General features: G+C 48.8%; 1 protein-coding gene and 1 long non-coding RNA gene across 2 annotated transcripts; one reads left to right on the forward strand and one right to left on the reverse strand.

Moving 5' to 3' along the window:
* Positions 1–1,105: 1,105 nt before the first annotated feature.
* Positions 1,106–23,216, forward strand: YTHDF2 (YTH N6-methyladenosine RNA binding protein 2). Its single transcript, XM_042793714.1, has 5 exons — positions 1,106–1,299; positions 1,606–1,630; positions 2,021–2,100; positions 6,357–7,941; positions 22,259–23,216. Exons 1-5 carry the CDS (start codon positions 1,273–1,275, stop codon positions 22,282–22,284), a joined length of 1,743 nt encoding a protein of 580 aa, XP_042649648.1. The 5' UTR covers positions 1,106–1,272; the 3' UTR covers positions 22,285–23,216.
* Positions 22,753–25,740, reverse strand: LOC116964141. The gene is made up of 2 exons (XR_004408584.2): positions 24,369–25,740; positions 22,753–24,244 (listed from the first exon to the last, which is right to left on the reverse strand). It is a non-coding gene; the product is annotated as an uncharacterized LOC116964141 (long non-coding RNA).
* Between the last annotated feature and the right edge of the window lie 771 nt (positions 25,741–26,511).

Below are 26,511 nucleotides of genomic sequence, written 5' to 3' on the forward strand. Positions count from 1 at the left end.
TTCCCTCTTTTTTTTTCTCGGTGGCCGGGGGTCGCTTTGGGCTCTGCCGCGATGGGAAGATGGAAGGGGGGAAGCGCCGGGTACTGTTAGAGCTGCGGAGGTTTGGGAGGGCGGGGAGGGGGGGGAGCTGCTTGGCTGGAAATATTAAGCAAAACAACAGCAAAGGAAACACACCTGGGGAGGGCGGGTGGGGAGGGGGAAGGAAGATGTGTTTGGCTATTTTTTGCATTAAAAGGAAAAATGGAACTACGCTCAAACGGTTTATTCGTGGGTAGGTGAATGGCGACCGCTCCGCCACCGTAGAGGCCGGGCAGGGATCCCGGGGCGTTGGGGTGGAGGTGGGAGCTGGTAGCAAGTCGTGCCCGCCTTGCGTGGGTGTCGGGGTGCGGCCGTGGGAGCCGGACCCCAAGGGGTTTGGGTCAGGGATCCACGTCCCTCCGTCTCGGGCAGCCTTCGCGCCGTCCCCCTCGGCCTCGCGCCCGCGCGGGTCCCCCTTGACTGGGGAGGGACGGGGTCCTTTTGGGGACACCCCCACCCCCCCAATCTGGGTTTACGCCCGAGCTGTGCCCCTCTTTTGGCCGGGGGAGGGTCTGGCCAAAAGACCAGCTGCGCCCCCCCCCCCCCCCTCACATCTAATCCAGGCTGGCGTCCAGGGGGGCTGCGGTGGGTGCTGGGCTGGGCGCCATGCCCCGAGCACAGGGACAGCTAAAATATCGGGGTGCGACAGAGTGGGGGGAGCTACAGCCGGGCTTCGGATTCGCTGTTTGTTTGTTTGGGTTTTGGTTTGGTTTGGTTTGGGGTTTTTTTTTTTGTGTGTGTGGAAAAGCGCAGCTGTGCCGTCGGAGCGCCTGGCCCTTTAAGAGCGCCCCCCCACACAGCGCCGCGCCCGGCCGAGAGGGGGCGCCGCTGCCGTCGGTCCTCCGCTGGCCCGTCATGCACCGCGCCCTCCCCCGCCCCCTCCTCCCGCCATTGTGCCTGGGAGCGCGGGGCGCGCGCGCGGTGCCGCGTGACGCCCGGGGAAGCGCGCGCGCGCGCGTGTGTGTGTGGGCGCGAGGCGGCGGGCCTGGGCCATAGACGCGGGCCGGAAGGAGAGGCGCGGCGAGGCGGGGAGGGGGGGGGGGGGGTGGGGGGGTGGTGGCTAGAGCGTCGCCCCAGCCAGGCAGCCGCCGCGGGCGAGTCGGAGTCCGCCAGGCAGCCGCGCCGCGCCCGCGCCCGGACAAAGCCGCCGCCGCCGCCGCCGCCCCGCCCCGCCAGCAGCCCCGCCGCGGAGCCATGTCGGCCAGCAGCCTCCTGGAGCAGGTAGGAACCCCGCCGCCCGGCCTTCCTCCCCCCCCCCCGCCCCGCTTCCCGCCGTCGGGCCTGGCCCGCTAGGCGAGGCCGCGGCTCGGGGCCTAGCGGCGGGGCCGCGGGCCGGGCCTTCTCCCCCGCCCCCCCAGCTCCGGGCCGCGCCTCATTGTGCTGCGGCGCGGCCGGGCCTCCCCCCCCCCCCCCCCCCCCGGGGCCGGGCAGGGCCTCGCCGGGCTCCCCGCCCGCTCCGGGGCCGCTTCGCCCCCTCCCTGACTCACCGCTCTCCTTCTCTCTTTCCACGCCGCGCCGCCGCGCCAGAGACCCAAGGGCCAAGGCAACAAAGGTGAGAGCGCGGGGGGGGCGGCGGGGAGGGCTGCGAAATGATGGGGGGGGGGGGGGGGGGGGCGTTGAGCCTTTTGGGGAGCGTGCCCACCGAAGAGGGTCGGCTCCGAAATTTGCTGGGCATGGCTTCAGGGCTCTGCTCCTTAGGGAGGAAAACAAGCCGTGGGTTGCGAAGCCCATCGTCGTTTGTGGGGCTGGGGAAAGTTTGTGGTTAAGGAGTGTTGGTGCGGTGGTGAAGTGTCTGTCCACGCTTTGTCGGGCCATAAGCGTGGTATATCACAACCAGCAGCAAATAGTTATATTGTGAGGTTTATCTTTAAATGCTTTTAAGTATTTAAATATTAGACTTTATCGGCCAAGTTCTTTCTAATGCTGTACATCTCTTCTTTAGTGCAAAACGGATCTGTGCATCAGAAGGATGGGTTAAATGATGATGACTTTGAACCCTACTTGAGTCCCCAGGCCCGACCGGTGAGTAAGCGTGCCTGCTAACCTGCAGGAAGCACCAAGAGCCTGGTGGCTTCCTGCTGCTCTCTTCTAGGGAGGGTGAATTTGGCATCCTTGCATTTCCCCATCTCCACTGATTGCGTTTTGATGTTTGCCAGCTTCCTGACCGTAATATGTCACTGCATACATGCATTTCTCCAGGCAGAAAGTGCTGAATGCCAGTAGATTGGGTTGGGTGACATATAAAGGTTTTAACAACTTTGTGAGAGTGTAAAGGCTTCCTACAATTGGCACTCAGCTCTTTTTTTTTTTCAACGTAACTGTCTTGAAGTTATCATTTCTGCTCTTTCAGTTTTACTGTTATGACCTTGTTTCCTTGCTGGTTTCTGCCTCTTGCCACCATACGAGGAGATGCGCTACACTGCGTTGTGAAATTGCTTGACACGAAGCAGTTAGGCTCTGAGGGCTTTTGGAGGATACTATCAACATTCTTATCTCTCTGCCATGTAAACTGAAAATGCGTGTCATGGGGTTTTCTCAATTTTTCACCAAAAATCCCACAGAACACACATGTGATAAAGGCTGTAAAGACTTTTTGAGAACTTTAGTTAGCAGCCGAGCCAGGGAGCTTGTGATCAGCTCCTGAAAGTCAGACTTCCAGATACTTTTCCTTTTAACTTTCTGTTTAAGATTAACTTCACTGTTAACTGTTTTTGTTTGTTTTTCTTAATGAGCAGTAGGAGTGTGACACATAGCAGATGGAGTGCAGCTGATTAGATGGTACAAGTAAGCATTACAGATAAACATCTGTAGCAGCACTGGACCAGTCCATTCTCTTGGCTTCTCTCTCCTCTCAAGTTGTGATTAGTAAAAATAAGCTGTTTTTGTTTTCCCTTTCTGTATTTTTTGGATCGTTTTTACTAGTTGTTATATTTATTTTTTTCATATAATGGTGATGCATCTTTTATTGAAACACAGGAATAGGTTTCTGCTAAATTTTCAAGAAGTATTTTCCTAGTTCATGCTAAAGATGTGAGGCTAAATATTCCTCAAAGTCCCGTTAGCTGTTCATAATCTTCAGAATTCAGCTTGCCTATAGCTTACTCCATTCAGCTCCCGAAAAAGGTACAAGCCTAAATTTGACCTGCTTGGGATGAGAGAGTGTGATTACCTTCACAGGTCTTGAATAAAATTATCTGCTTTCCCAGTAGCTGTCACTTAATGATGAGGTTTTTCCATCCCGGAAACTAACATCACCACTTTCCAGCTTCCTTCTGAATGTGGACATATTTCCTGCGATGTGTAGCTTCATTTAAATCGGCGAAAAAGAATTAAGGTTACTGTAATGTTAGAAGCAACGTGATATTTTACCTTACTTTGCATGTTTGATGAAAAACTTCTGAATATTTAGTTTCTTTTTGAGTGTGTCACACTGGTAAAAATACGTTTTAAAAATAAGGAAGTGATGGGAGCACGCCCCAGGAAGTGGAACAGAGCTGTTGCTCTAGAAAGTCAGCAGGAGCGAGGTAAAACGCCATGTTAACTTTGAATTAAACTTTAGGGCCACTTTATCTCAGTTTCTCACCGTGCTATGTTGCTGGTCAGCTCTCATCTGTGTTTTGACACTATATAATAGAAAACAAAACCCTAGGATCTAGGCTGGAGAGGGCTGTGGTTCTGCTGAGCCAACCAGCCAGGCTCAGAAACACAAGGGTGTCAAAGAGTGCACGTCTCTTTGAGCATGGGAAAGGGAGTTACAGATACGGCTCTGAAAAATGAGCTAAATGCAGCCCACTGCTGCAGAGTAATGTGAGTGGCTTCTGAAATTGCTTTCTAAGCTCTCCACACAAGCATGAGGTAACCACGTTGTAAAGTTTCATGGCTCTTCATTGAGGAGCTGCTGTTTCAAGTGTGACTGCTACTAGCTTGTCAGCCTAGTAAATTAGGTTACTATGTATTTTAAAGTTCAGGTACACAGTAAGTGATTCTTCAACAGTTTTAAAAACAAAAGCTCTACAGCCGCAATAAATAAGCTTAAAGCCTAATTCTAGTCTGAGGTGAACAGAAATGGTGAATTTGAGGAAATAACTGTACAAAAAGTCTTAGTCATGGGAGAGAATTTAAAGCCAGTGAAGTTTTATTTGCATACTAATCAGTAACTGTGTCAGTTGTGCGAGTGCAGGGTAGCAGAGCGAGGTGGCGTGTGTGATAGCAAAGTGAGTTCTAGACATTCAGGTAGTGAGCAGCAGCGAGCCTGTCTTAAATCTGCTTTGAGCTGGCAGTGCTCAGCTGCTGCTTAACTCCTGTGCTCCCTCCTTACTACACAAGTGTAGCTGGTGAATACGAGTAATAGCTTCATATAGACTATGTTAAAATATCTCATGAAGTTAAACATATAATGACATGTAAGAAAATATTTTGAGGTGACAAAGGGAAAGGTTTTAATCCGACAGTGATGTGCTTCGTGGCTTGGAGGGAGAAGCCTGCGGAGAGGAAGATGCTAGTCTGCCTGCTGGGCTCAGGTTATAAGTATGGGCCAGCATGTTTATGTTTCATCAAAGCTGATTTCCAACAGAGTATACTGTTACTCTTATAATTGAGGGGATTATCTTTTGAAGAGACTTTGCTGGTTCAAAATAATTTTTTTTTTTTTTTTTAAGTTCCTTCATTTGCCTTACAAATTAGTCAGTGTCAGTATTCATGCTTTGGATAGATTGAGCCCTAAAGGCAGTTAATTGGTTTGAGTCTAGCAGAACTAAGTTCCTCAATTAGTAAAACTGTACCCTGGGTAAGAGTGGGTTTTGTTACTAATTTGCTTTTGGAATCCCTTCTTTGGGAAGATGGAAAGGCTGGAGAGAAAGGTGTCTCTGAGTTTTCATGCATTCAGAGCATGAAGTACCATGGAAAGCTTTTTAGTGTTTTATACAACAAAACAAACCTTGTCTCTGAACACATTATGTTAAATAATTCCTGTTAATTGTTGTAAAGTTGGGGCTGGGTTAGCCCCAGACCTGTTGCTTTCCTTTAACTCAGTGGAAGGCGGAGAGGCAAACCACTGATTTCTGGAGGATGCCAGAGCCATCTTGAGAGCCTCCATAGATTTCAATATGGCGTGAAGTCCTTCGGGAGCTGCACTTGGCACGTGAAAACATGATTCAACGAAAAATGGAGTAGAGCCTGCTGCAAGCCAAGCTTTTAAATGGGAACTGAACCTGACTTTCATCTCATCTGCATTGGGTTGGCATGTAAGCGGCTGTATAGCACGAGGCTGTCTGCACACAGGTTCAAATTACTGGATGATAATGTCCATTAGCATGGCTTTAACCGCTCCCCAGAGGGGGTGTTGGTTTGAATGCAAAATGACAGATGTTTTTCATGTAAGCAAATCTTGGTGATGTCTGAGAGTTCCCTAATTGTAAAATTAGGCATTCGTTTTCATAACCTAAAGGCTACTTGGATGTTAAAAGAGAGACCAAGGCATGGAGCAGCTTTTTTTCCTCTCTGAATTTGAAGCCTGCTTTCTTGTGCTGCTGCTGTCACCGTGCTATAAAAGGCTCCTATTGAAACCCTACTGATTCCTCCCCATTTTCAGGTATTTTTTTAGTATGTGCCCACAGCACTGGAGCAGTTTGTGTTTTGAGGGGTAGGCTTTAAATCCCTATTTGTTTGCAAGTTCTTGGAATTTTATGAGCTCTGAAACTTGAAATTGCAGGGGTAAAGCTATTTTCATGGTTAATAAGTTTAAGGAAGGCAATTAGGGCGATTCATTAATTTGGCAGTGCACTTCCAGTGGACCTTTTTCCTCCATATTCCACTTCTCTCTGCATCCTTCTCTCAAAGCCTCCCTCAAACAGCAGAGTAAGGGCTGATAAGTATGTTACACAGGCAAGAAAAGCCCTCTTTGGTAGTAGCTACAAAAAGTAGAAGATAAAATTTGGATGCTAGATAAGATACTGTTTTTCTAGCCTGAGCAGCAGCTCTGAGGCAGTCCGGTGTCCGGTCACACATCATGCATCAGGAGCACGGTGCGCTCCCATCTCAGCATGGGAAGCTTGCTGAGCCTTTGTGTTTAATCTTCCTGGCAGTGAAACAGTTTTTAGAGCACTGCTAACAAAGGAGGTGTTTCAAGGCCGGGCCTGTTTATCTGCCCAGCCCTAAGGTAGGGAGGGGTGGGGCACGGGAAGTCTAAGATGGCTTTTATTCCTGGTCCCTTGGAATTTGTTCAACTCATTCTAACTATTGAGTGCTTATTTTTTGGTTTTTTTTTTTTTTTTTTTCAGAACAATGCATACACTGCAATGTCTGATTCCTACTTACCAAACTACTACAGTCCCTCCATTGGATTCTCCTACTCCTTAGGCGAAGCTGCCTGGTCTACGGGGGGTGACCCACCGATGCCCTACCTAACTTCTTACGGACAGCTGAGCAACGGGGAGCCTCACTTCCTCCCAGACGCGATGTTCGGGCAGCCAGGGGCCCTTGGCAGCACTCCATTTCTCGGGCAGCACGGCTTTAACTTCTTTCCAAGTGGGATTGACTTTTCGGCTTGGGGGAATAACAGTTCTCAGGGACAATCCACTCAAAGCTCTGGCTATAGTAGCAATTACGCCTATGCCCCTAGCTCGCTGGGTGGAGCCATGATCGACGGGCAGTCTGCCTTCGCTAACGAGACTCTGAACAAGGCTCCTGGCATGAACACCATCGACCAAGGGATGGCAGCTCTGAAGCTGGGCAGCACAGACGTTGCAAGCAGCGTCCCCAAAGTCGTTGGTTCAGCTGTTGGTAGCGGGTCCATCACCAGTAATATCGTGGCATCTAACAGTTTGCCTCCAGCTACTATCGCTCCTCCAAAGCCGACCTCCTGGGCTGACATCGCTAGCAAACCAGCGAAGCAGCAGCCCAAGCTGAAGACCAAGAATGGCATTGCAGGTTCAAGTCTTCCACCGCCTCCAATAAAACATAACATGGATATTGGAACTTGGGATAACAAGGGGCCGGTGGCAAAAGCCCCGTCGCAGGCCTTAGTTCAGAATATCGGTCAGCAGCCAGCCCAGGTGTCCCCCCAGCCCGTGGGTCAGCAGATCAACAACAGCCCACCGGTGGCACAGGCTTCAAGCGGGCAGCAGCCCCAGCCGCTGCCCCCGCCGCCGCCGCAGCCGGCCCAGCTGCCCGTGCCGCAGCAAGCGGCTCAGCCCACCCGCTGGGTTGCCCCTCGTAATCGTGGCAACGGGTTCGGTCAAAACGGAGTGGACGGTAACGGAGTGGGACAGTCTCAGGCCAGTTCTGGTTCTGCTCCTTCGGAGCCCCACCCGGTCTTGGAGAAGTTGAGATCCATCAACAACTACAACCCCAAGGATTTTGACTGGAACCCAAAACACGGCCGGGTTTTCATCATTAAGAGTTACTCTGAGGACGATATCCACCGTTCCATTAAATATAACATCTGGTGCAGTACAGAGCACGGCAACAAGAGACTGGATGCCGCCTATCGCTCCATGAACGGGAAGGGCCCTGTTTACTTACTGTTCAGTGTCAACGGTAGTGGTCACTTCTGCGGAGTAGCAGAAATGAAATCTGCTGTGGACTATAACACGTGTGCGGGTGTGTGGTCCCAGGACAAGTGGAAGGGACGTTTTGATGTCAGGTGGATTTTTGTGAAGGACGTTCCCAACAGCCAGCTGCGGCACATCCGCCTAGAGAACAACGAGAATAAACCAGTGACCAACTCCAGGGACACTCAGGAGGTGCCTCTGGAAAAGGCTAAGCAGGTGTTGAAAATCATTGCCACCTACAAGCACACCACCTCCATCTTCGATGACTTCTCACACTATGAGAAACGCCAAGAGGAGGAGGAAAATGTTAAAAGGTAACTTGTTTGTCTGTCTCGGCAAAGTCCTGCGGGGCAGGAGATGGAGGGCTGTCTTGTGCTGGACTAAATCCGGGGCCTGAAGGCACGGTCTTGTGAGCAAGCTTGGTGGGCATCAGTCTGCTTTTTGGCTAGCTGCGTGCTCGCACGTGGAACCCGCTACCCAAATGGCAGCCCCTGTTTGGGGTGGAAATGGGTGCCAGCGCCCCGGCAGAGCAGTGTGAGGAGGCTTCCCCAGCCCCTGCCTGCAATCGGCTGCCCTTCGGTCACTTTAAACCTCAGCCTTCCCTGAGTGCTGTATTCTAAACAAAATTTATTTCTGTGCTATTGTCAGCTCCTGGACCAGAACAGTTTAAAGTAGGAGATCAGTGGGGGGTTTGGGGAGCTGTTAGAAAACGGAGCCGGGTCTTTGAACAGCCGCCTAATCCACCCCCTACCCAAAGTGGGGTCAGCGTGACAGATGTTTCCCACCACTTGTAAAACCTTCAGGAATGGCAGTTCCTGTCCCTCCCCAGGCAATCTATTCCTACGCTTAATTATCCTTCCTGTTAGAGGGCTTTGTCTAATGCCCAGCCTAAATCTCCCTCGCTGCAATTTAAGTCTGTGACTACTTGTCTCTAGCCAGTGGACACGGAGCGGGTCATTCTGTTCCTCTTGGCAGCGAGCTTGGCTGTATTGGAAGCCCGTGGGCTGTTGCCTGCATGGGCACTGCCCGGCAGTGTGGCACGTGAGCTGTGCTTGCTGCTTGGGTCCATTAGCTCGGAGCCTGCTGTCATCATTGATTCGTTAATGGGAGGATTGCTAATTGAAAATTCTGCCCAAAATTTGGTGACTAGTGGGCCTTGAATCGTACTTGGGTACAGCTGTGTTGAAGTCACCTGTGGCTGACCTTCCCCACAATAGGGGTCTTGCTTGGATTTGATCAAAACAGTAATTACAAATTAGCATTAGCACAGCTTTCTGGTAGTTTGCCAAGTCTTCTGACAATCTCTTTAGTTTCAGCAATGGGGAATTTTCCACCCAACAGCTGAAGAACAGAATCAGGAGCTGCAACTGCTCACCATGACAGTGAATGCAGTTTTAAATTTTTTATATATATTTTACTTGAAGCGTTGTCTGTATAAATAGCACCATCCATACACAAAGGTGGTCACATTCTGCAACTGATACCCTAGCGCTTAACAGTGCTTGAAGAGAATCTGTAAGGGAGGAATACATTGCAAGGTGTGGGGGTGTAAACTTGATTTTTGTGAGAACCTGAATATTTTGACTTCACATCCTAAAATTGTTCCGCTTGGTGTCCAGCCTGTACTGAAGTGGTGATTTCTCCTCTACTGACTGGGGTTTTGAATGCGATCAGAAATCTAGTCTGTGCAGGACATCTTAGGAAGTGGGACTTCTCTCATGCTCCAGATCTGATTGGAGGGAGCAACAGTTTGCGGCGTGAGAGGAGCAGACCTTGGCACAGTGGGAGAATGCAAGGGAGCGGGGGAAATGTTGCCGGAGGAGAAGAGTTAATGCCGGGTGAATGTAAGCAGGTGGCAAGCAGAAGGAAGAGCAACAGAGTGGGGAAGGCTGGAGGAAAACTGGACAGACGGATGATCTCTTCTGCTGGAAAGCTGCTGTGTCTGCAAGTGGTCTGTAATGTCTGAAAACCAGTAAGATATGAAAAATGTGGCTTAGCAATTGTCTTAAAACTGTAAACCGCCTTTACTCATCTTTCCAATTGCATTTTGAAGTCTCTTCTGCTGTTTTCTTCAATTTCTGAGACACGCTAGCATACGAGGGTCAGAAGCAGGAACGGTAGCTGACGGACGTTCGGTGCCCAGCGCCTCCTTTCTAACTGATGTTTGAGTTGATTCAGTGTGGCACTCAGTGCAGCAGCAGTTGATTAGGAGAACGCTTATTCTTTGAAGGGGATGTTAGTCATACGTCTCTGGAATTCATAGGCAAGGAGGGAGCCTTGTAGATATACAGTTGGTGTTTGCTTTTACCATTGACTCACTCTTTGTTGCCTGCTCAGGGCCACTGCCCTGTAACATCCGGCATGGAGGAAGTGACTTGGTCTTTCTTTCAGCAGCAGTTTGACCTCCTCGCCTGCTCGCTGACGCAGCCTTGAAGATGGTTGAGGTTTCTGTAACTGCTCTCTCATGGTTTCATTGAGAAGCAATCATTTTTGCTCAAGGGCGGTTGGTTATTTTTTTTTTTCCCAGAGTGAATGCTGATGGTTACTCTGGGACTGTGGGCAGCAAAAAAAACCCAAGTCATGCTATGTCTGCCTTGAAGCATCTCAGGTAATCACCTGGATTAAAAAATAGATCAGAAACCAGAGTTGAGTCAAGTTAAAATTCTGCTCTGGCAGCAGCTGGTGGTGCAGCTCCCTGCCTGCGGTCTGTCAAGCTGCTTTTGTGTCGGGGAAATCCCACTGCTATGAGCTCTTTGTCTTTGCCACCAGTCTTTGGATGGCAGGGATATGTTAATGTTCTGCATTACTCTTTCTTGAAGCTTAAATGTCTCGAGGTTTGGCTTGTTTTGAACTTCCAGCAAGCTGCAATTGTTTCACTTGGCTTCAACTTGCCTAAACCTTTGTCTGATGAGCAGTTTGATTCCTGCTTGCAGCAGATGGACGAGTTCTTGTGAAAGTCAGGGAACTCTTAAATACTCTTTTATACTTCTCACCGTTAGTCACTTCTTCAGAATTCCCTAAAATAGTTCCAAGAAGTCATATGAAAAATGCTTTGCTTAGTGTTCGTGCTATTCCCGTTGGCTGGTGAAGGGGAGTAGACAGTTCAGTGTTGAAAATGCTGAAGTCATGCTCTTGCCTGTCCTTTTCTGTTGCCTGTGCCCATCTTGTCCTCAGAGACTAATCTCAACTTCTTTCAAGTGTCTTCCTTTGCTCTACTAATCCACTTTTTTTAAAAGGTTTGGGTGTTCTCCTGACCCAAAATGATGAAGCTGACTCCCAGTGCAATCCTCCCTGAAGCAGTTCAGGACTCGCTGAAACACATGACAGGTGCTTTTATGGAAGAGCTTGCCACCAACTTCTTCTCTGTTAGAATTGTTCTATCTTTGTTTTAAAAACCCAAAGCAACGACGACAAAAATCCGTAGCCCATAGTAATACACTTGTATTTCTAGGAATGTTGCAGTCACCTCAGTGTAAAGACCTTAGATAGTGATCTGCCTGCGTGTGAAAGGTTAGCAGCTTGTGTTTTCTGGAAAAGCAATGAATGTCAACTCCAAGGAAAGTTTATTTTGTTTCTTTCTCCCATTACCTTGCCCAGGGTTGGAGTACTTGGCTGCTTGCAGGTTCCAGGGATTCTAGGAAGGCTATCCCATGAGAACTGGTCCTGTCCTGTCCCTTCCAGGGCCAGAGTAGCTCAGCTGTCCGGTTTGTGGCTGATAAGAGACACTTGGCGTTGGGACTTTGGTGGGTGTTGAGTCAGGATGAGCTGTGCAGGATGGGGTGGGTTTCTGTGGGCTTTTTCATGCTGAGGTATACCGGCCTCGAAACAGAAGGACATGATTTGCCAGATTGGAGCTATTATTTCCAGAGATGTGCTGCTTTGTGTCTCAGCTGACACCGTCTGCTGGTTTAAGGAGTATTAATAGAGGCAAGTGTCACTGCCCCCCCTTAGAAGATATGATTTAAAGGAAAACCAAGTGGTGTTATATGAGCCTATTTGAAACTAACAGACTGTTTCATGGTTGATGTAAAAATGAAATGCTTTCTGATGTATTTTGCAAAACTCTTTTCTTCCTAATTTGTAATCTCAGAGGGGAGAAGAGAGCCTATTTCCTACAGGGTGGGCTAGCACTTCCCTCTCCCACTGTTGCAGTTTTCCTGGCTAGTGCTGCATTTGCTTTGGCTTTACTGTATCCAACAGGACAGTGTTTCTGACTATAATATTCAGTTCCTGGATATTGCATATCCAGGCAAAGCCAACTGTTTCCTGTGACAGCAAGGGAACACAGCTTGCACTCGCACAGTTCCTTTCATCTCACGATCCCAAGGCTATTTGCTCTTTCTGCTCCAAATCCTGGCCATAGTGAAGTTAATTGATTGATGCACTAGGACAGAATTTCCTTGCTGCAAATACCCTCTGCTGTTTGGCAACACACACAGTTTCTCTCAGCTTATTTCCAGGCCTTCTAAGTCCTGTACATTTGTGTCCATGCTCGTGTATTTGCCCAGTAATAGAGGAAATGGAAACCATACTGCTTATTCTAGTAGCTTGGTACCCGTTTCTTGACATGAGTGCTTTGTGCTTATGATATTTTTAAGCCAGCACTACTAAGCTCTTAACAACATTCTCATGTATTTTTGGTTGTGTTCTAGCTTTGTTTAAAGATAGGAGAAAAGTGGAGGGGAGGGCTTGGATCTGGCTGGTGCTCTAATCCTTGTTTTCTGCTGTAAGACAGGGGACTTTATTTCCTCATCCCTAAAACACGAGCAGCTGAGAGCCATTTCAGTGCAAGTAAAGTGATAGTTGAGTGGTGGAAGAATAAGCTTCTTGCACTTGCCTCATAGTTTTGCCTCTCACTGTTAATATCTTCTTATCAGTCTTTAAAATTTTAATGTAGTATTTTGTTAATATTATAAAATAATAAAATGCAATGTTATAAAATATGTTTAAAGTTGACTTGTTGGTTTAAGGAGCTGTCGAGATGCTCTTTTTAAAATTGTTTTTTGAGGACTGGTAATGGAATTTGGAGCTGTTCTTCTCTAGTCATTGGGCCAGACACAATGTGGGTTGTACGCAGTGAGGAGGTTTTGCAACTCTTGCAGGTATGGCCTTGAGCAAGGGGAGCTTATTTCACATGCTGTTCTTGTGAACTTGCTCCCAGCTCGCTTGGTGTGGGCACAGCTTCGTGCCCCCTCCTGTCCAGGTTATTTTCAACTTGACTGAGTGATTTCAGCTCCAAATTGCAGAATACACTGAACTGATCTTTCTTATGAATGCTAAATGCATTCATTATGAACATACTAATGACTTCAAATGAATGTCTAAAATTAAAAAAAAAAAAAAAAAAGAGAGACTTTGTTCTTTCTTCAGCAGTTGAGTTGAAATTGTATGTGTGTGGCTGACAAACTCCCTAGAAACAACGTGGAGGGTTTGGTAGGTGAGAAGGGAGTATGTAAGGTGTCAGCAGTGGTGGCTTCTTTTCAAGAGTTCTGGGTAACTTGCTGACACAGAGCTTAATAGCTACTGACACAGGTGTGGTGTTTGGGGTAGTTTTATTAACAGCTACTTCTCTAGGAAAAAGTAGTTTTCCTTAGAAGGTAAGTATTTGCCAGCCATTTTGTTCAGCGAAAGCACAAGGGTCCTGCTCAGTTCCCTGGATTTTCTGTCTGGTGCAGAAGTGCGGTAGGTCACAAGACGTTGCTAAAAGGTTCCCAAGAAGACTGCTGAATTACATTGATAGGTGAGCCTTGTATCTATGCCATACATCAAGAATAGAATCATGCACAGTGTTCCTCACTTGTTCTTCATGAAAATGTAATTCTACAACAGGTTTTTTTTGCCTGAAAGAAGTTGCTTTCTTTTCTGTCTCCTGTAAAGTGTTGCGTGACAGGTATTCATTTAGGAAGCTTCTTGTTCTGTACTGTGTGATTGTTTTTGCAGCAATTATTAGAGTCCTCTCATTTTCCTGGATGTTCTTATACGTATATGGTAGTAATTGTACTATCGTATGGCTTTGAGTTAATAAACCAATTCCTTAGCAGTGCAAAGCACTGGACGCTTGCCAGCTAGAACAGTGTCACCCTGCTTTTACTGTAGCAAAGTTACCCAGGGAAGGCTCCGTTAACAAGGATGGTCATTATCCAAGCTGATGACTGGGATAGAGAGTTGATTGTAGCTCCATCCAGTGACCAGCTGCCCAGTGTGAGGCTTTTTAATTGACGTATAAGTCATGTAATAGTGCATTTGAGCAGTTAATAATAAAGCATTTGGATTTTGTAAGCCGTTCTTCAGCAGGAACTTGGAAATCAAGACTGCATTTCTGGTTCCATAGCACTAGAACTTTTTTTATTAAACGGACAATGCTAAGATTTTTTTTTGTGGTTAAGTGCAGAGCTATTTCTTATTATGTAATACTAGTTTAGAAGACTTAGATTAAAATCTACCTAAAACTCTGTCTTTTGTTTCTATTTGGAGGAGGAGGAGAAACCACACTAGTTTCCTTCTCTGTGTGTATCAGTGCACACAGGGAAGGCTCTGCTCTCTCAGCTCTGTTGTTTGTAATGTGATGCCATCTCCTGTAAAATGACTTCAGAGAATTTCCCATTGTCATCTACAAGCTTAAGACATCATGAAGTCCTGACCATGAACCTTTTGGCTGTTTCAAGCCAGCCTGATTTGGGGTTCAGCTGATTTGAGTGCTATGATCTTGATACATTTAAAGGAGGAAAAAAACTTGAAATATAAAACTGTGTTCCAGTGAATATTGCTTTGTGTTCCCTTTCAAGTGACAATGAAATGTGAGGGTACACACAAATGGCTATAGGAAGTGTTGGCTTTTTTCCTTGAGCTTGTGAATTCAGCTCATGGTTGACAGAAGCAGGCAAATAGATCTCCTCTTGTCCTTTCATAATACAGAATATTGTGGTGTGTTTTTCTTGTAGCATGAAGTATTTCTTCTGCCTTATTTGGGATGGAGGTGGTGTTTTAGCCTCAAAAACAAGAACTACAGTGTGTCAGACCATAAGTCTGTGTGGTCTAGTGTTGCGTCTCTTGTGGCTGCAAGATCTGCAGGTCTGCTGGACATGTAGAGAGACATTGCTCGAGCATCCTCGCTCTCTTTTTTCCAAGTAAAAAGTTCCGTGTGCAACTAACAAGAGCAAATGCCTATAAGGACAGTACAAGAACATATTTATCCATCTCTGGAGGTTTTCTTTGCCTTTAACAATTTATGGCTCAGGAATTTCTTTGACCCACTGGATGTGTCTTTGTCTTTGCTCAAGATTTCTCTTCTTGTCCAAGATCTTGATGTATTCCTTGAGCATCCTCAGGATCCTGCAGCAGCAAGTTCTTCAGCTTATGTTGTAGAAAGAAACACGTCCTTTTGGTTTGCTTTGAGTCTGCCTCATGTGATGCACCCTAGTTCTTGTGCTGGAAGAGGTGGTGAGCAGTTGATTTCAACGTGCTCTCTGTGCCTGCTCTGCTTTTACACTCATCTCTCTTCCAGGCTCGAGAGCTAGAGCATGGTGGCTCTGCAGATGGAAACACTTCTGTCCTTTGCTCATCCCTCTCGTTCTTCTCTGACCCTTTTCCAGTTCTGCGTGCCCAGAAAGATGGAGAGGAGCAGAGCTACACACTGCTTGGGATAGAGGTGCTGTTTGGGTTTGTATGAAGCAATGTCTTCTGTTCTGAGTGATGTTTACTTTCCTTGATGGTAGGCATTTTCCTGGAGTTACAGATGGTAACCCTGAGCTCATGTTTCCGATTGTTAACGGTCAGTTTGGAGCCTGTTGCCCCAGAGTTAGGACAGTGCTTTTTCCCACATGTGTCATTTGATTTACTTAAAACAGGCGGACCAAATTCACTGTCATGTCCAGTTGCTTTTTCTCAGAAAGTCCTCCATTTCTTCAGTCAGTTGCTATTTTTATTACCCTGAATAGCTTTGTATCATCAGTAAACTTTGTCACTTTATTCACTCCTTTTTCTAGATCTTTTATGAATATATGGAACCACAGATTCTAGCGAAGCTCCACAGGTTTTCTCTGCACAAGACCATTCAGTCCTTGGCATTACGCTTGCATAATGTGTCAAGGGACAGCGCAGAGGCATTACTAACTCTGCAGCAGTGAAGATTTTGAAACATTAGAGCGGGGGTTCTTCCTTTTTCTAAAGAATCACATGGCACTCATTTTCCGGTGCTAATACTTGCTGCATGAGCTATGACTTAAGGTAACCAAAGTCATGAAACATGCTTCATGTGAACCCAAATGAGAAGGAACACTACTCTGCTTAAAAAAAAAAACAAAAAAAAACCTTACTCTATCTGGTGTAGGTCAAAACTCTGGCGTGATGCTCAGAGTGAGCCTCTGGTAAATGCTGTCAGTATTTCAATGTTATTTGCTTAAACTTTCACATTAACCATTCCCATTATTTTTGTCCACAGTTAACTTTCTTCCCTGCTTTGTGAGGATTTTGGTGTGGACAGATAGGTCAAAGCCAAGCGCCCTGCTATGTAGTGGGGAGATTGAGCTCCCCAAATGGGGCGTGTTGGCAAAATGCAAAAAGGAACATGGTCAGCTTCTCATCTCTTGTAGTGACAGGGAAGAATAAAGACTCCCTGGTTTAAGACAAGGAGAATTTTCTTCCTTCCTAATGACTTGAAAGGACTTGTTATTTTGCTTGTGCTCCAAAGCCATCAAGACCAGCTCTAGTCCCTACCAGGATCCCAGTCATCCTTGCATGGAATGCTACTGGGAGTCCTCCCAGGCTGCTCTGCATTGCTCTTTGCTCTAAATATTCATGTATGTTCTTAGCTTTTTCTGCCATTCTGTTTCCTGCACAAGTTTTGCCCCGTGGGACAAGGCTCTCTATGGGAGGGTAATTATAAATGCTTATGGGAATTGGGCTGCTTTATTCCTGCAATCAAATGTGTTGTTTAAACAAGGAGAGGTTCATTCTTTGCAATTGGTTGCATCAGTTTTAAAGGTGCCTTGAAAGATGCTGGGGAACAGCAGCGTGCCTGCCAGTGTCTGACAGCTAGGACATTCTAGCTCGTGTAAAACCCACCGCAGGGGGAAAGTCCTGGCACTCCTCGTGTCCTCCTCACCCTCAGCCCCAGCCTGGTTGCTCTGATGTGGAAATTCAATGTCTGATGTAAAGTGCACGACCACCGCGGTGTTCATGTTCCCTGATGTTAAGGCATGTTTTGGCTTACAGCTGTACCTGAAGAATTGCATTTTATTGTTCCTTATTTATTCTCTGCGACTTCATGGCCTTCTGACTAATTGGTGAGGTGAGCGGCGTGTAGCAGCGCCACGGTGTGCTCAGGTTTCGAGAGGAAACCAGAACTTCCTAACTGTCTGGCCATGCATGCTCAGCGTGGTGGCGGGGCCACTCTGGTGCTTCCTGCTGCCTTCTGCATTTCTGAGGCAAAGTCTGAATTGCAGGGGCTGACCAGGCACAGATGCATCCCTGTGTGACTTGTGGTTTTTCAGTGTTGTGAGTTTGCCCCTATTGGGGTTGTGTGGATATTTAGGTTTGCTCTATTAGCTTTTGATCTGTAAAAACAAAAGGTCTTTCCTGCTCTGACAGAGTCACTTTATTTGTGCATCTGCTGTCTTCGTTCTTGGTGGTGAGCTCCATTACATGAATTAGGAGATAGGATGAAGATGTCTGACTGTAACCAGATCACCATCTGATTTTTATCCCCTTTCCTAAGTGAGGCAGACTGGGATGTAGCTTTTCTCTGTAACTCTGATTGATGGCTTTTTAATGCTGACATCAGGAAAGCCTCATGTTTGGTTTGTAAATCGGTTAGGTCTTGAGGCTGTTTGTGGAGCAGACGAGCATAAGAAGAAAGTGATGCATCGTCCATCATTTGTGCCGACTGTGGCCGTGCTGTGAGCTGACCCAGCTGGGAAGGCTGTGCTGGGCACATCCGAGGCAAAGACCTGGTGTAACTCCTGATTGCAAAGGCGAGTCAGACGTTTGCCTCGGAGACACGTGGAAATCCCACTGCATTGTTTGCTGGGATTGCATCCAGTGCGTGACAGGCAGTGGCACTGGAAGGAGGATTCAAACAGCAAAAGGCTGTATTGTTGCAGCAAGTGTCGAGTCGGGTTGTTGAGCAGGGTGTCTGATGAGCGAGAGTTGCGTGTGTATGTCCTAGGGCCAGGGTTTGATTGTTGGGTGGCTCAGCCCTTTGGGAAGTGAGACTGGTAGCATAGACCATACTCTGATGAGGTGATCTGCTGTTCCTTTGTGGGCAAGTACTGGGTGAGTGATGCCTTTTGCTCGAAGGACCTTCTTAGTTTGAAACTGAGACTGCTGCCCGGCCTGCCTGATGTCTTCAGGCTGCTGCACTGTGCTCCCGGTCAGACAGGTCCAAATAAACCAGGGCTTGTGTGCTGCACAGCTGGCAGCCGTGCTCTTGGTTCTTCTCCAGGCCCTCCCTTTGATTATCCTCTTCTATTTTCCCATCTGTAGTGTGGCAATAATATCCTTACCTTTGCCAGAGTAATACTGAGGTTGAATGTTTGTTGTTAATCAAGGTAAGAGCCTCTGAACAAATGTGCACCGTTATCACCTATTGTCATCATTTCTTGATACAAACTCTTGAGCCTTTTGTTGTTGTTGGCTCCCCACAGTGTGACTAGATAACATAATCTCTCATCAGCCTTCTGCACCAGCTCCTTCAGTTGCTATTATCAGGACCTGTCTTGTGACATTGCTGCAGCCCCCCGGGGACAGTGGTGATGTGGTTGAAGTGGCTTGAGCAGGATGATTACAGAGGGCTCCTACTTACACACACTCGGTGCCTCTGAACACCGCCAGCCCCGAAGCACGCTCACAGTGACGTGTGGGTGTCAACACTTGATTTCAGCGATGGCATGTGCCTTTCTGGCCCTCAGTGTATCACTTTGCACTTCAGCCATTTCAGTGCTGCTGTGCTCCTGCCCCTCTGGTTGCTGAGGGCTTTGATAGATGGAGATGAGAGTCTGAGCCGGTGTCTTTTTCTTGCTCCTCCCACGTGGATCAATAAGACATGGCCCAGGTCTAATGAAAGTGCAGCTAAAGAGAATAAAAGACTTTCTGATGGAATCTATTTGCTCTCCAGGGACTGTATGCCAGAGCAAAGCCTGGTGTGTGTGTGTGTGTGTGTGTGTGTGCGCGCAGATGCTGCTCTGCCTTCTCCTGGGGTGTCCCACAGCTGGGTGGGCTGTGGGTTACACCATCCTGCAGCCCGTGATTTCAGAGGAGGATGAGCCAGGAAGGACAAACACTGGCAACACCACTGACCTTTGCTGTGTGTTCTGGTAGATCTGTTTGCTGCTCTGCTATGGTGTGGGTGCTCACTTGTTACTCCACAACACCCCAAGGACCAAGATGTGTTGATGGGATGTGCTACAGTTGGGCTGGCAGATTAGATGGTGTAAAAAAATCCTTCAGGCCCTGGCTACCCCTCCTTTTTTAGGAGGAGACTGCAGGAGAGCAGCTGTGAACCTCCCAGAGATGAGCAAGAAAATCAATACGGAAATTAGTGGAGAGCAGAGCTGTTCCTTCCCTGCCACCGAGCCCCGGCAGCAGTGCCCTCAGCCGGGCAGAGCTTTGGCTGTGCCTGGAGCAGTGTTCTTTATGGAGAGCAAGGCAGGATGGCTGGAGGGAGGTGATGAAGTCAGCCCCCAAAAGCCCACGGCAGGTGTGGTTAAATGGCATGCTGCATTTTTCTGTGGCAAGCTCCTTAGGATACCATTTGCAGCGCTGATGGAGGGGAGTGGCAGTTCTGCACCGGTATTTCGAGGTTGAATAGCAGGAGGTTTTAAACAGAAGACTGCTTGAGGGTCGAGAAAAATTGGGCTATTATCCACCCTGGAGTTAAGATACTAGCTTTGGTCCCCTCTTTAGCTTGGGGATGTGAGGACATCTGCTCCAGCCTCTTTTGAAGGTGGTGCCTTCTGTTCTGGCACACTGGGATTTTGAGGAGGGGGGACTGTGTGTGTCACTTTTGCACCAAGGCTGGGTCCTGTGTCCTGCTCCTTGTTAACCACAGACTGGCCTCGGGGGTGGCTTCACCTTCCCTGTGAGGAGAAGCGACTGATCCGGGGTCCATGTGCTCTGCTAACGGGTGACACGCTCAGCAAGGCCCTTGGCCACTGCAGGTGGCCCGGGACACTGGCCCTGGCTGCCAGCGCAGAGGAGGGCGACTGAACCCGGCAGCCGGCTTATCCCGTGTCTGCGCTCGGGAAGACGGAGGCATTAGCTCAGGCAGTTGCAGCTTCTTCCCGGAGGAATGCGTCACGTTGCCATCTGTCCTTGTTTAACATAACGTGCTGGCTGCTGAGCCAGGCAGCAGAGAAGGAACAGGGCTTGGCGCCTTCCTCTTGGTTTGTGGCTTTCCCTGCAGCGCTTGTTTTACTTCACGTTTAAGACTGGCTTTGCTTCCCACCATGGTAGGGTTTTTTTGCTTTTGTGCAGTGGTGGTTTTTAGCAACAAATAGCACCTGCAACAGATTTGGGCAGACTTAGCAGAGAAGAGGAGAATTAAGTCGATTTATGTGGGGCAAATATTCTTGAAGGGAATGTGTGCCTTCATCTAATCCCTCTCCGCAGAAGGCAATCTGCGCGGTATCACATAGGACTCGCTTTGCCATCCAGCTCATGCAGAGGAGTTGGAGCTGAAGCCTCCTCGGGTCACCGTGTGTGTGTGGCTGAGGGACTGCCAAAGCCTGGGGTATGGTTTTGAACTGGATGCGTGGCCTCCCTTTTTGGGAAGGTTTCTAAGAATAAATGGCTATACATGCTGCTAGCCCGGGGTGGAAGCTTCTCGGAGACAAGCTCTCCTTGGATTTAGCAGTGGTGGCAGAGCACATGGTTTTTTTTTTTTTTTCAAGCACCTCACATGCTTCTGGCAGAGGCTGCCAGCGAGCTGCCGAGGTGGAAGGGAAAACTGCCTCTGATCACAGAGTTAACGTGGGGCAGGGGGAAGCGGGTGGGCAGCTCTGCTGCTGCCCTGATGTCAGGGGACACAGCCCTGGGCAGAGCAGCAAGCTCGCACAGAAGGATCCTGAATTGGAACCACCAGATACCGGTTTCAGAGCCCTGACGGTGTCCTTCCTCTCGAAGTGACAGACATTAACACAAAGGAGAACCCACGTTGTCTTGTCTTGCTCTGCCAGCGGGCACCTACCAGCGGGTGTTGCTTTGCTGTGGAGGCCGGATGGACTTGGCATCTCTTGGGGCCGGCTTAGGTGGCGATTAACTCGCTCTGCCACTGACCATGGGAGCCCTTCACACACAAGAGACTGTGAGGATTTGCCTGCGCTCGGAGAAAGTGCAGCTGAGAGGCAGCAGGGAGCATCAGCCAAGAGCCCTTTAGCAGCTGACAGGTTTTATTTTTGAGGTGGTGTTACGATCTGGAAACGGCGCTTTGAACACAGGCTGGGAGGCATCTCTGAACCTTTGGGGATAGTCTAAGCCAGCTTGTGGGCAAAGCTGCTGGGTTTGGGCTTAACAGAGAAGAGACTGTAGCACATGGAGAGGATATGGTAACCCTCAGTGCCTGGGTGTATTTGGTGCTGTGCTGCCTGTTCAGCTTGGGGCAAATGTTTGTCCGGACAGTGTGTTCCTGCAGTGCTGGAGGAGAGATGAGGATGAACACCAAGGGGGTGGCAGCAGCAGTCGGTGCGAAACCCCTGCGAACCTGTTGGTTTTCAAGTGAGATGCCATCAGTAGGTTTCAGAGTTATCGGTGAGGTGTTCTGCTGGGAGCTGTGGGCTTTTTCAGGCCCTGCAGACCGAGGCAGATGTCAGTACTCCCTGGGCTTGAGCTGCAGGCTGCCTGGATGCTCATGTGAGCTGAGGTGAAGCTGCAGGTCTGTGCGACACCTGGGGTTTCTTGCAGCCCTGCGCCGGCAGCAGCGGGACGCAGGCAGAGCTGTGCCGCCATTCCTCGTGTCGTCTTTGTCCTCTTTCCTTTCCCTGAGGCAGGGGCGCTGCCTTGTCCCCCCAGCACTCCTGAGTCCTGTTCCCAAAGCCACCCAGAGCTCTGCTTTGCCCCCGTGCTGGTTTCCAGCCCGGCGATGGCTGAGCTGGGGTGCGGCAGCTCCGTGCCCAGGAGTGGGGAGTTTTGTCACCCCCACTCCCAGCCCACACTGACCACAGCTGCAAAATTCAGCACTGACCTAGACTCATTTTTTCTTTTTTTTTTTTTTTTTTTTTTATCAGTTCTTCCTCGGTTTGTCCTCGTTTTTGTCTTTTTACTTTTTTCCTATTCCTCTTTATGCTGTTAAACTTCTAGCTTGGAGCAGCCTGGCGATGTCTGTCCTGGGGAGAGCCCATAACTCTGCTGAAGGAGAGGCTGCCGTGAGCGAGGAGAGAGGAAGAGGAGCGGAGCTGTGGTAGCAACAGCCCTCTTTCAGGGGAAACACGATGAGCTGGTAGACCTAAGCGGTGTAACACATCATCACATGCGCTCTACCCAGTCGCAGGACCTCCTTTGCAAACAGAAGTGCTCCTTCTCAGGCTTTGCTCATGTGGGACAGGCCTCCGTCGCAGATCCACGTGTTGAAATGCTGGTGTGCAAAAGCAGTGAATTAAAATTGCTCTCAGCTAACGTGTTTTTCTCTTTTCTTTTTCAGGAACGCCAAGGCCGTGTCAAGTAAAAGGCCATTCCTCCTCCCACAGAGACTGCAGCAGAGATTGCATCCCAGCTGTCTTTCAGAGAGAGAAAGAAAGAGCAAAAATATCCCACAGAGAATTAGGACTTTTTTTTCTTAATTTCATTGACTTCAAAAAGACTCTTACAAACTTGCAGTTTAAAAAAAGAAAAAAAGTATTGGAATTTCACAAGACATAGGACTTAAAAAAACAAAAACAACAAAAAAAAATCCCTTCTAGATAGCGTATAGGTAAAAACTGTCCCCTTTCTTTTGGCTTTGGTTGTGATTTCAGAGCATACGCTTCGTTTTTTGTCTTTTTACTATGTTTTTTCGGATTTTAAAGTCCGTAAGTGGCATATGCCTTTTTTTCTCTTAATTTTTAAACCCCGCTGCTTCCCTTCCTTCCACCCCCTCGCGCCTCCTTCCCCTGGTTTTGACATTTGCACTTGGAACGCCGAGTTGTAACATCCACCATGAAAAGTGGAGTAACTTTTTTTTTTTCTTCCCTGCCCCCCCACCCCACCCCCCTGGCCTAGAAGAAGAGGAGGAATTCTACAAGGAAGTTGGGGTTTTGGCCTAAGAAGAATTGAACAGAAATTGTCCACGAGGTGGTGTCCTAAAGGTGGTTCATTTTTCTCTGACCCTTTGTTACTCAAAAGTCAAGTACTAGGAGTCCTAAGAAATGTTCTGTTCTTGTGCATTATACAGATTTACAGATTAAGTCTGGATTAATTTGATTTTGAAAGCTAAGAACAGTGGTAAAAACTTGTTTTGTTTACAGAAAAATGAATTTTGGACAAAAAAAAAAAAAATAATTGTAAAATGTGTAGTGAATATGTTTCTTCAGTTTCTTGTTAAGCCAATGAGGAATGGGCGTTGCCTTTCTTTTCACCATTAATCACTTCTCAATAATAAACGTGAGATCCTGTCCAGCATCACTGTTGTCTGCCGCTCCCTTTTCAGCCCTGCCCGCCCCGTGGCCGGGCGAGGACACACACCTCGCTCTCTCCCCTCTGCACAGCAACCTGGGGGCTCGCTGCTCTATTAATACCTTAAAATAATGAGGGGAGCCTGGTTTCTCCTTGGGTTTGAAGCGGGGTGCTGTGACCCGTCTCCGGGCGCAGTACAGGGCTTGGTCCCAGCCCCTGGGGGTTGATTTTGCTCCTTGATGTGGGAAGACGGCCGTGGCGTGGGCGAGGGGGCAGTGCCCGGCCTCGCCGCTCAGGATTTGTTCCCACTTCCTGGCTAAATTGGGGATTATCCGGTTCCTTCCAGGTGTGTGAAATGCAGACACCCACTTGCATCCCAAATGATCCCTGGGAAAAGTGCTCGAGGTCAAGAAATCAAAAATCCGGGTTTTCTTGTTTTGTCAGTTCAGAGGGAATAAAAGAGCCACAAATGAATCCACAGTGCTTTAATTGTCAATACTTAATGGGTTGTTGTCAAGGAAAGTTGTGCTGTGTTGAAAATATCTCCATTATTAAATCACAGTTGGGAAACATCTGGGAGCAGCCAGCTGCCAGCTCTGCTGCTCTCACCTGGGGTGGGAAATCAGCCTGGTGAGCCTCGCCTTCCCCCCACACAGGGCGGCAAATATTCACACACCCTCCGCACGCACCAAAAAGTCCGTTGGGTTTTTTTGTTTTTTTTTTTTAATCTTTTGGTTTTGGACTAATTCTAGCTTCTGAAAAGCAAACAAAACCCAGCTCCAAATAGCCCGGTCTGTGTTGGGTGAGGACCTGGGCTGCTTCCCGGGGAGGGTGTGGGCTCGTGTCAAAAGCAGTTGTGTGGCCATTTGCATTTTATTGGTATATTTTACTTGTTTTCTCCAGAAGAATTTCTGTCCTCTTCGTTCTTTGATGGCTTTGGCCTCTCTGCCTCCGAGCTGGCTGAAAGTGCAAATTCCTTGTTGGTGTCCCCATGTGTTTCCAGAGGGAGCGTAAAACCTGCATTGTTTGCAAAGCTGGAGGAAATAAGGGCGGAAAGTTTGACTTGATTAAAGGCCCAAATTAAACAATTTGTCTTTTGGGAGAATCCTAGTTGTGAGTAACAAAAAAAAAGCCAGAGAGAAGTTTTTTCTGATGTACCTGGCAGGTGTTTGTGTGCTCAGCCTCACTGTTGGTCAGACCCAGGTTGTTCCCACTTCTGGTCTTCAACACCCGGAGAGAGACACGAGAGGAACAGGAAGATGCGATTTGAAAACCACGATACTTCAGATGCAGGTGTAGTACCTGCAATTATTTTTATGTAACAAAAAAATAACTTTATTTACAGGTCATATCCGTGCCCTCTGACCTGGGATGGCCCCAGGCTGGTGTCACGTGCTGCTGCTTAAATTTCCTCTTGTGTTTAGCTGTGTGAAAGCTAAAATACTCCTTTTTTTTTTTTTTTTTTCCCTTCTTTTAAAGCAGGTGAATTGCTGGGATGTCGCACTCCTGATGCCTGTTCCCTGCAGGATTTACTCCACAGCACCTTCAACCTTGGCATCACTTCCATGGAAACTCGCTGCCTCCAGGGCTGTGTGTGGGGGCGGGAGCCCAGTGTACCCAGGGACCTAAAACGGCTCCATTTCACCCCAAACTGGAAAGGGGAGAGAAGAATAGGTAGTTTTGTACGTCGCTGGCTGGCTGTGCTCCTTTACTGGTTGGGAGACCTGTGGAGCTTTCGGAGGGGAACAGAAAGGGTAACACCAAAATCCGGCTTGATGTTAAAAATTAGGAGTTTATTTTTGAAGGAGGAGGCCAAGTGAATGTCCCAGAGTAGAAATAGTCCTGGGAAAAAGGGGTAGCTCAGATGTGGGGAAAAATGTGAATATTTGATGTGTGACTTTGAGGTAGCGGCTTCTGCCAACCCTCCTGAGGGTGGTTGGAGGGCAGGACTCGCAGGGAACGGCTTCAGTCTGGGACAAAAATGGGAACTTTTTAGAGCACCTGAGGAGGCTTCGCAGACATGTCTGTGGACAGCAGACTTCAGGAAACAGGCAAAAAAAAAAAAAAAAACCAACCTTTCCATTGTTAGAACTGAAGGCCGTTTCCCCCTAAGCATGGCACAGGTGAGGGGAAAAAAAGTATTTATTACTGCCACTTCTTTGCAAAAAAAAAAAAAAATAAGAAAAGGAAAAATACTTGCAGGGTTCCCTGGGCTGGGTAGGGAAAGGGATCCCTGTCTGTGTTTACCTGCTGATGTGCAGCTCCCCCCAGCTTGGAGGGAGCAGAATTCCCCCTGGGAAGGGGCTGGGATGCTTTAGGAGGTGGCTGGGAAGCAAAGGCCTCACCGGGTACCAGCAAGGGAAAAGGAAAGAAAAGCAAAGCCCCTTCCCTGCTGCGGTTCCTGAGCTTGGCCTTCGCACGGTGGGTCCGTGCACGGACAGATTTGGGGTTTTCCAAACTGCAAAGACCCCAAACTCCCCCGGGAGGAAACGCAGCTCAGCTGAGCCCTGGAGGCAGCAGAATCCAGGCAGGGGAGTTTGGGGGGGGGGGGGGGGCAGGTTTCTGGGCCGGGGCTCAGCACCCAGGGCTGCTCTTGCTGTTGGCACCATCTGCAGCTCCGCTCTGCACCCCCCTGCATGGCTGTGCACCCCCCTGCATGGCTGTGCACTGCTCTGCACCCCTGTGTGCTGCTCTGCACCCCCCTGCATGGCTGTGCACTGCTCTGCACCCCTGTGTGCTGCTCTGCACCCCTGTGTGCTGCTCTGCACCCCCCTGCATGGCTGTGCACTGCTCTGCACCCCTGTGTGCTGCTCTGCACCCCCCTGCATGGCTGTGCACTGCTCTGCACCCCTGTGCACTGCTCTGCACCCCTGTGTGCTGCTCTGCACCCCCCTGCATGGCTGTGCACTGCTCTGCACCCCTGTGCACAGGTCTGCACCCCCCTGCATGGCTGTGCACTGCTCTGCACCCCTGTGTGCTGCTCTGCACCCACCTGCATGGCTGTGCACTGCTCTGCACCCCCCTGCATGGCTGTGCACTGCTCTGCACCCCTGTGTGCTGCTCTGCACCCCCCTGCATGGCTGTGCACTGCTCTGCACCCCTGCGTGCTGCTCTGCACCCCTGTGCATGGCTGTGCACTGCTCTGCACCCCTGTGTGCTGCTCTGCACCCCTGTGCATGGCTGTGCACTGCTCTGCACCCCTATGTACTGCTCTGCACCCCTGTGTGCTGCTCTGCACCCCTGTGCATGGCTGTGCACTGCTCTGCACCCCTGTGCACAGGTCTGCACCCCTGTGCATGGC

Source organism: Tyto alba, unplaced genomic scaffold (genome assembly GCF_018691265.1).
Source record: "Tyto alba isolate M040663 unplaced genomic scaffold, T.alba_DEE_v4.0 Super-Scaffold_20, whole genome shotgun sequence".
Taxonomy (NCBI): domain Eukaryota; kingdom Metazoa; phylum Chordata; class Aves; order Strigiformes; family Tytonidae; genus Tyto; species Tyto alba.

Coding starts and splice junctions, on each gene's coding strand:
- YTHDF2 (XM_042793714.1), top strand. CDS start 1,273: ATGTCGGCCAGCAGCCTCCTGGAGCAG. Junction 1,631..2,020: donor CAAGGGCCAAGGCAACAAAG/GTGAGAGCGCGG, acceptor TCTCTTCTTTAG/TGCAAAACGGATCTGTGCAT. Junction 2,101..6,356: donor TGAGTCCCCAGGCCCGACCG/GTGAGTAAGCGT, acceptor TTTTTTTTTCAG/AACAATGCATACACTGCAAT.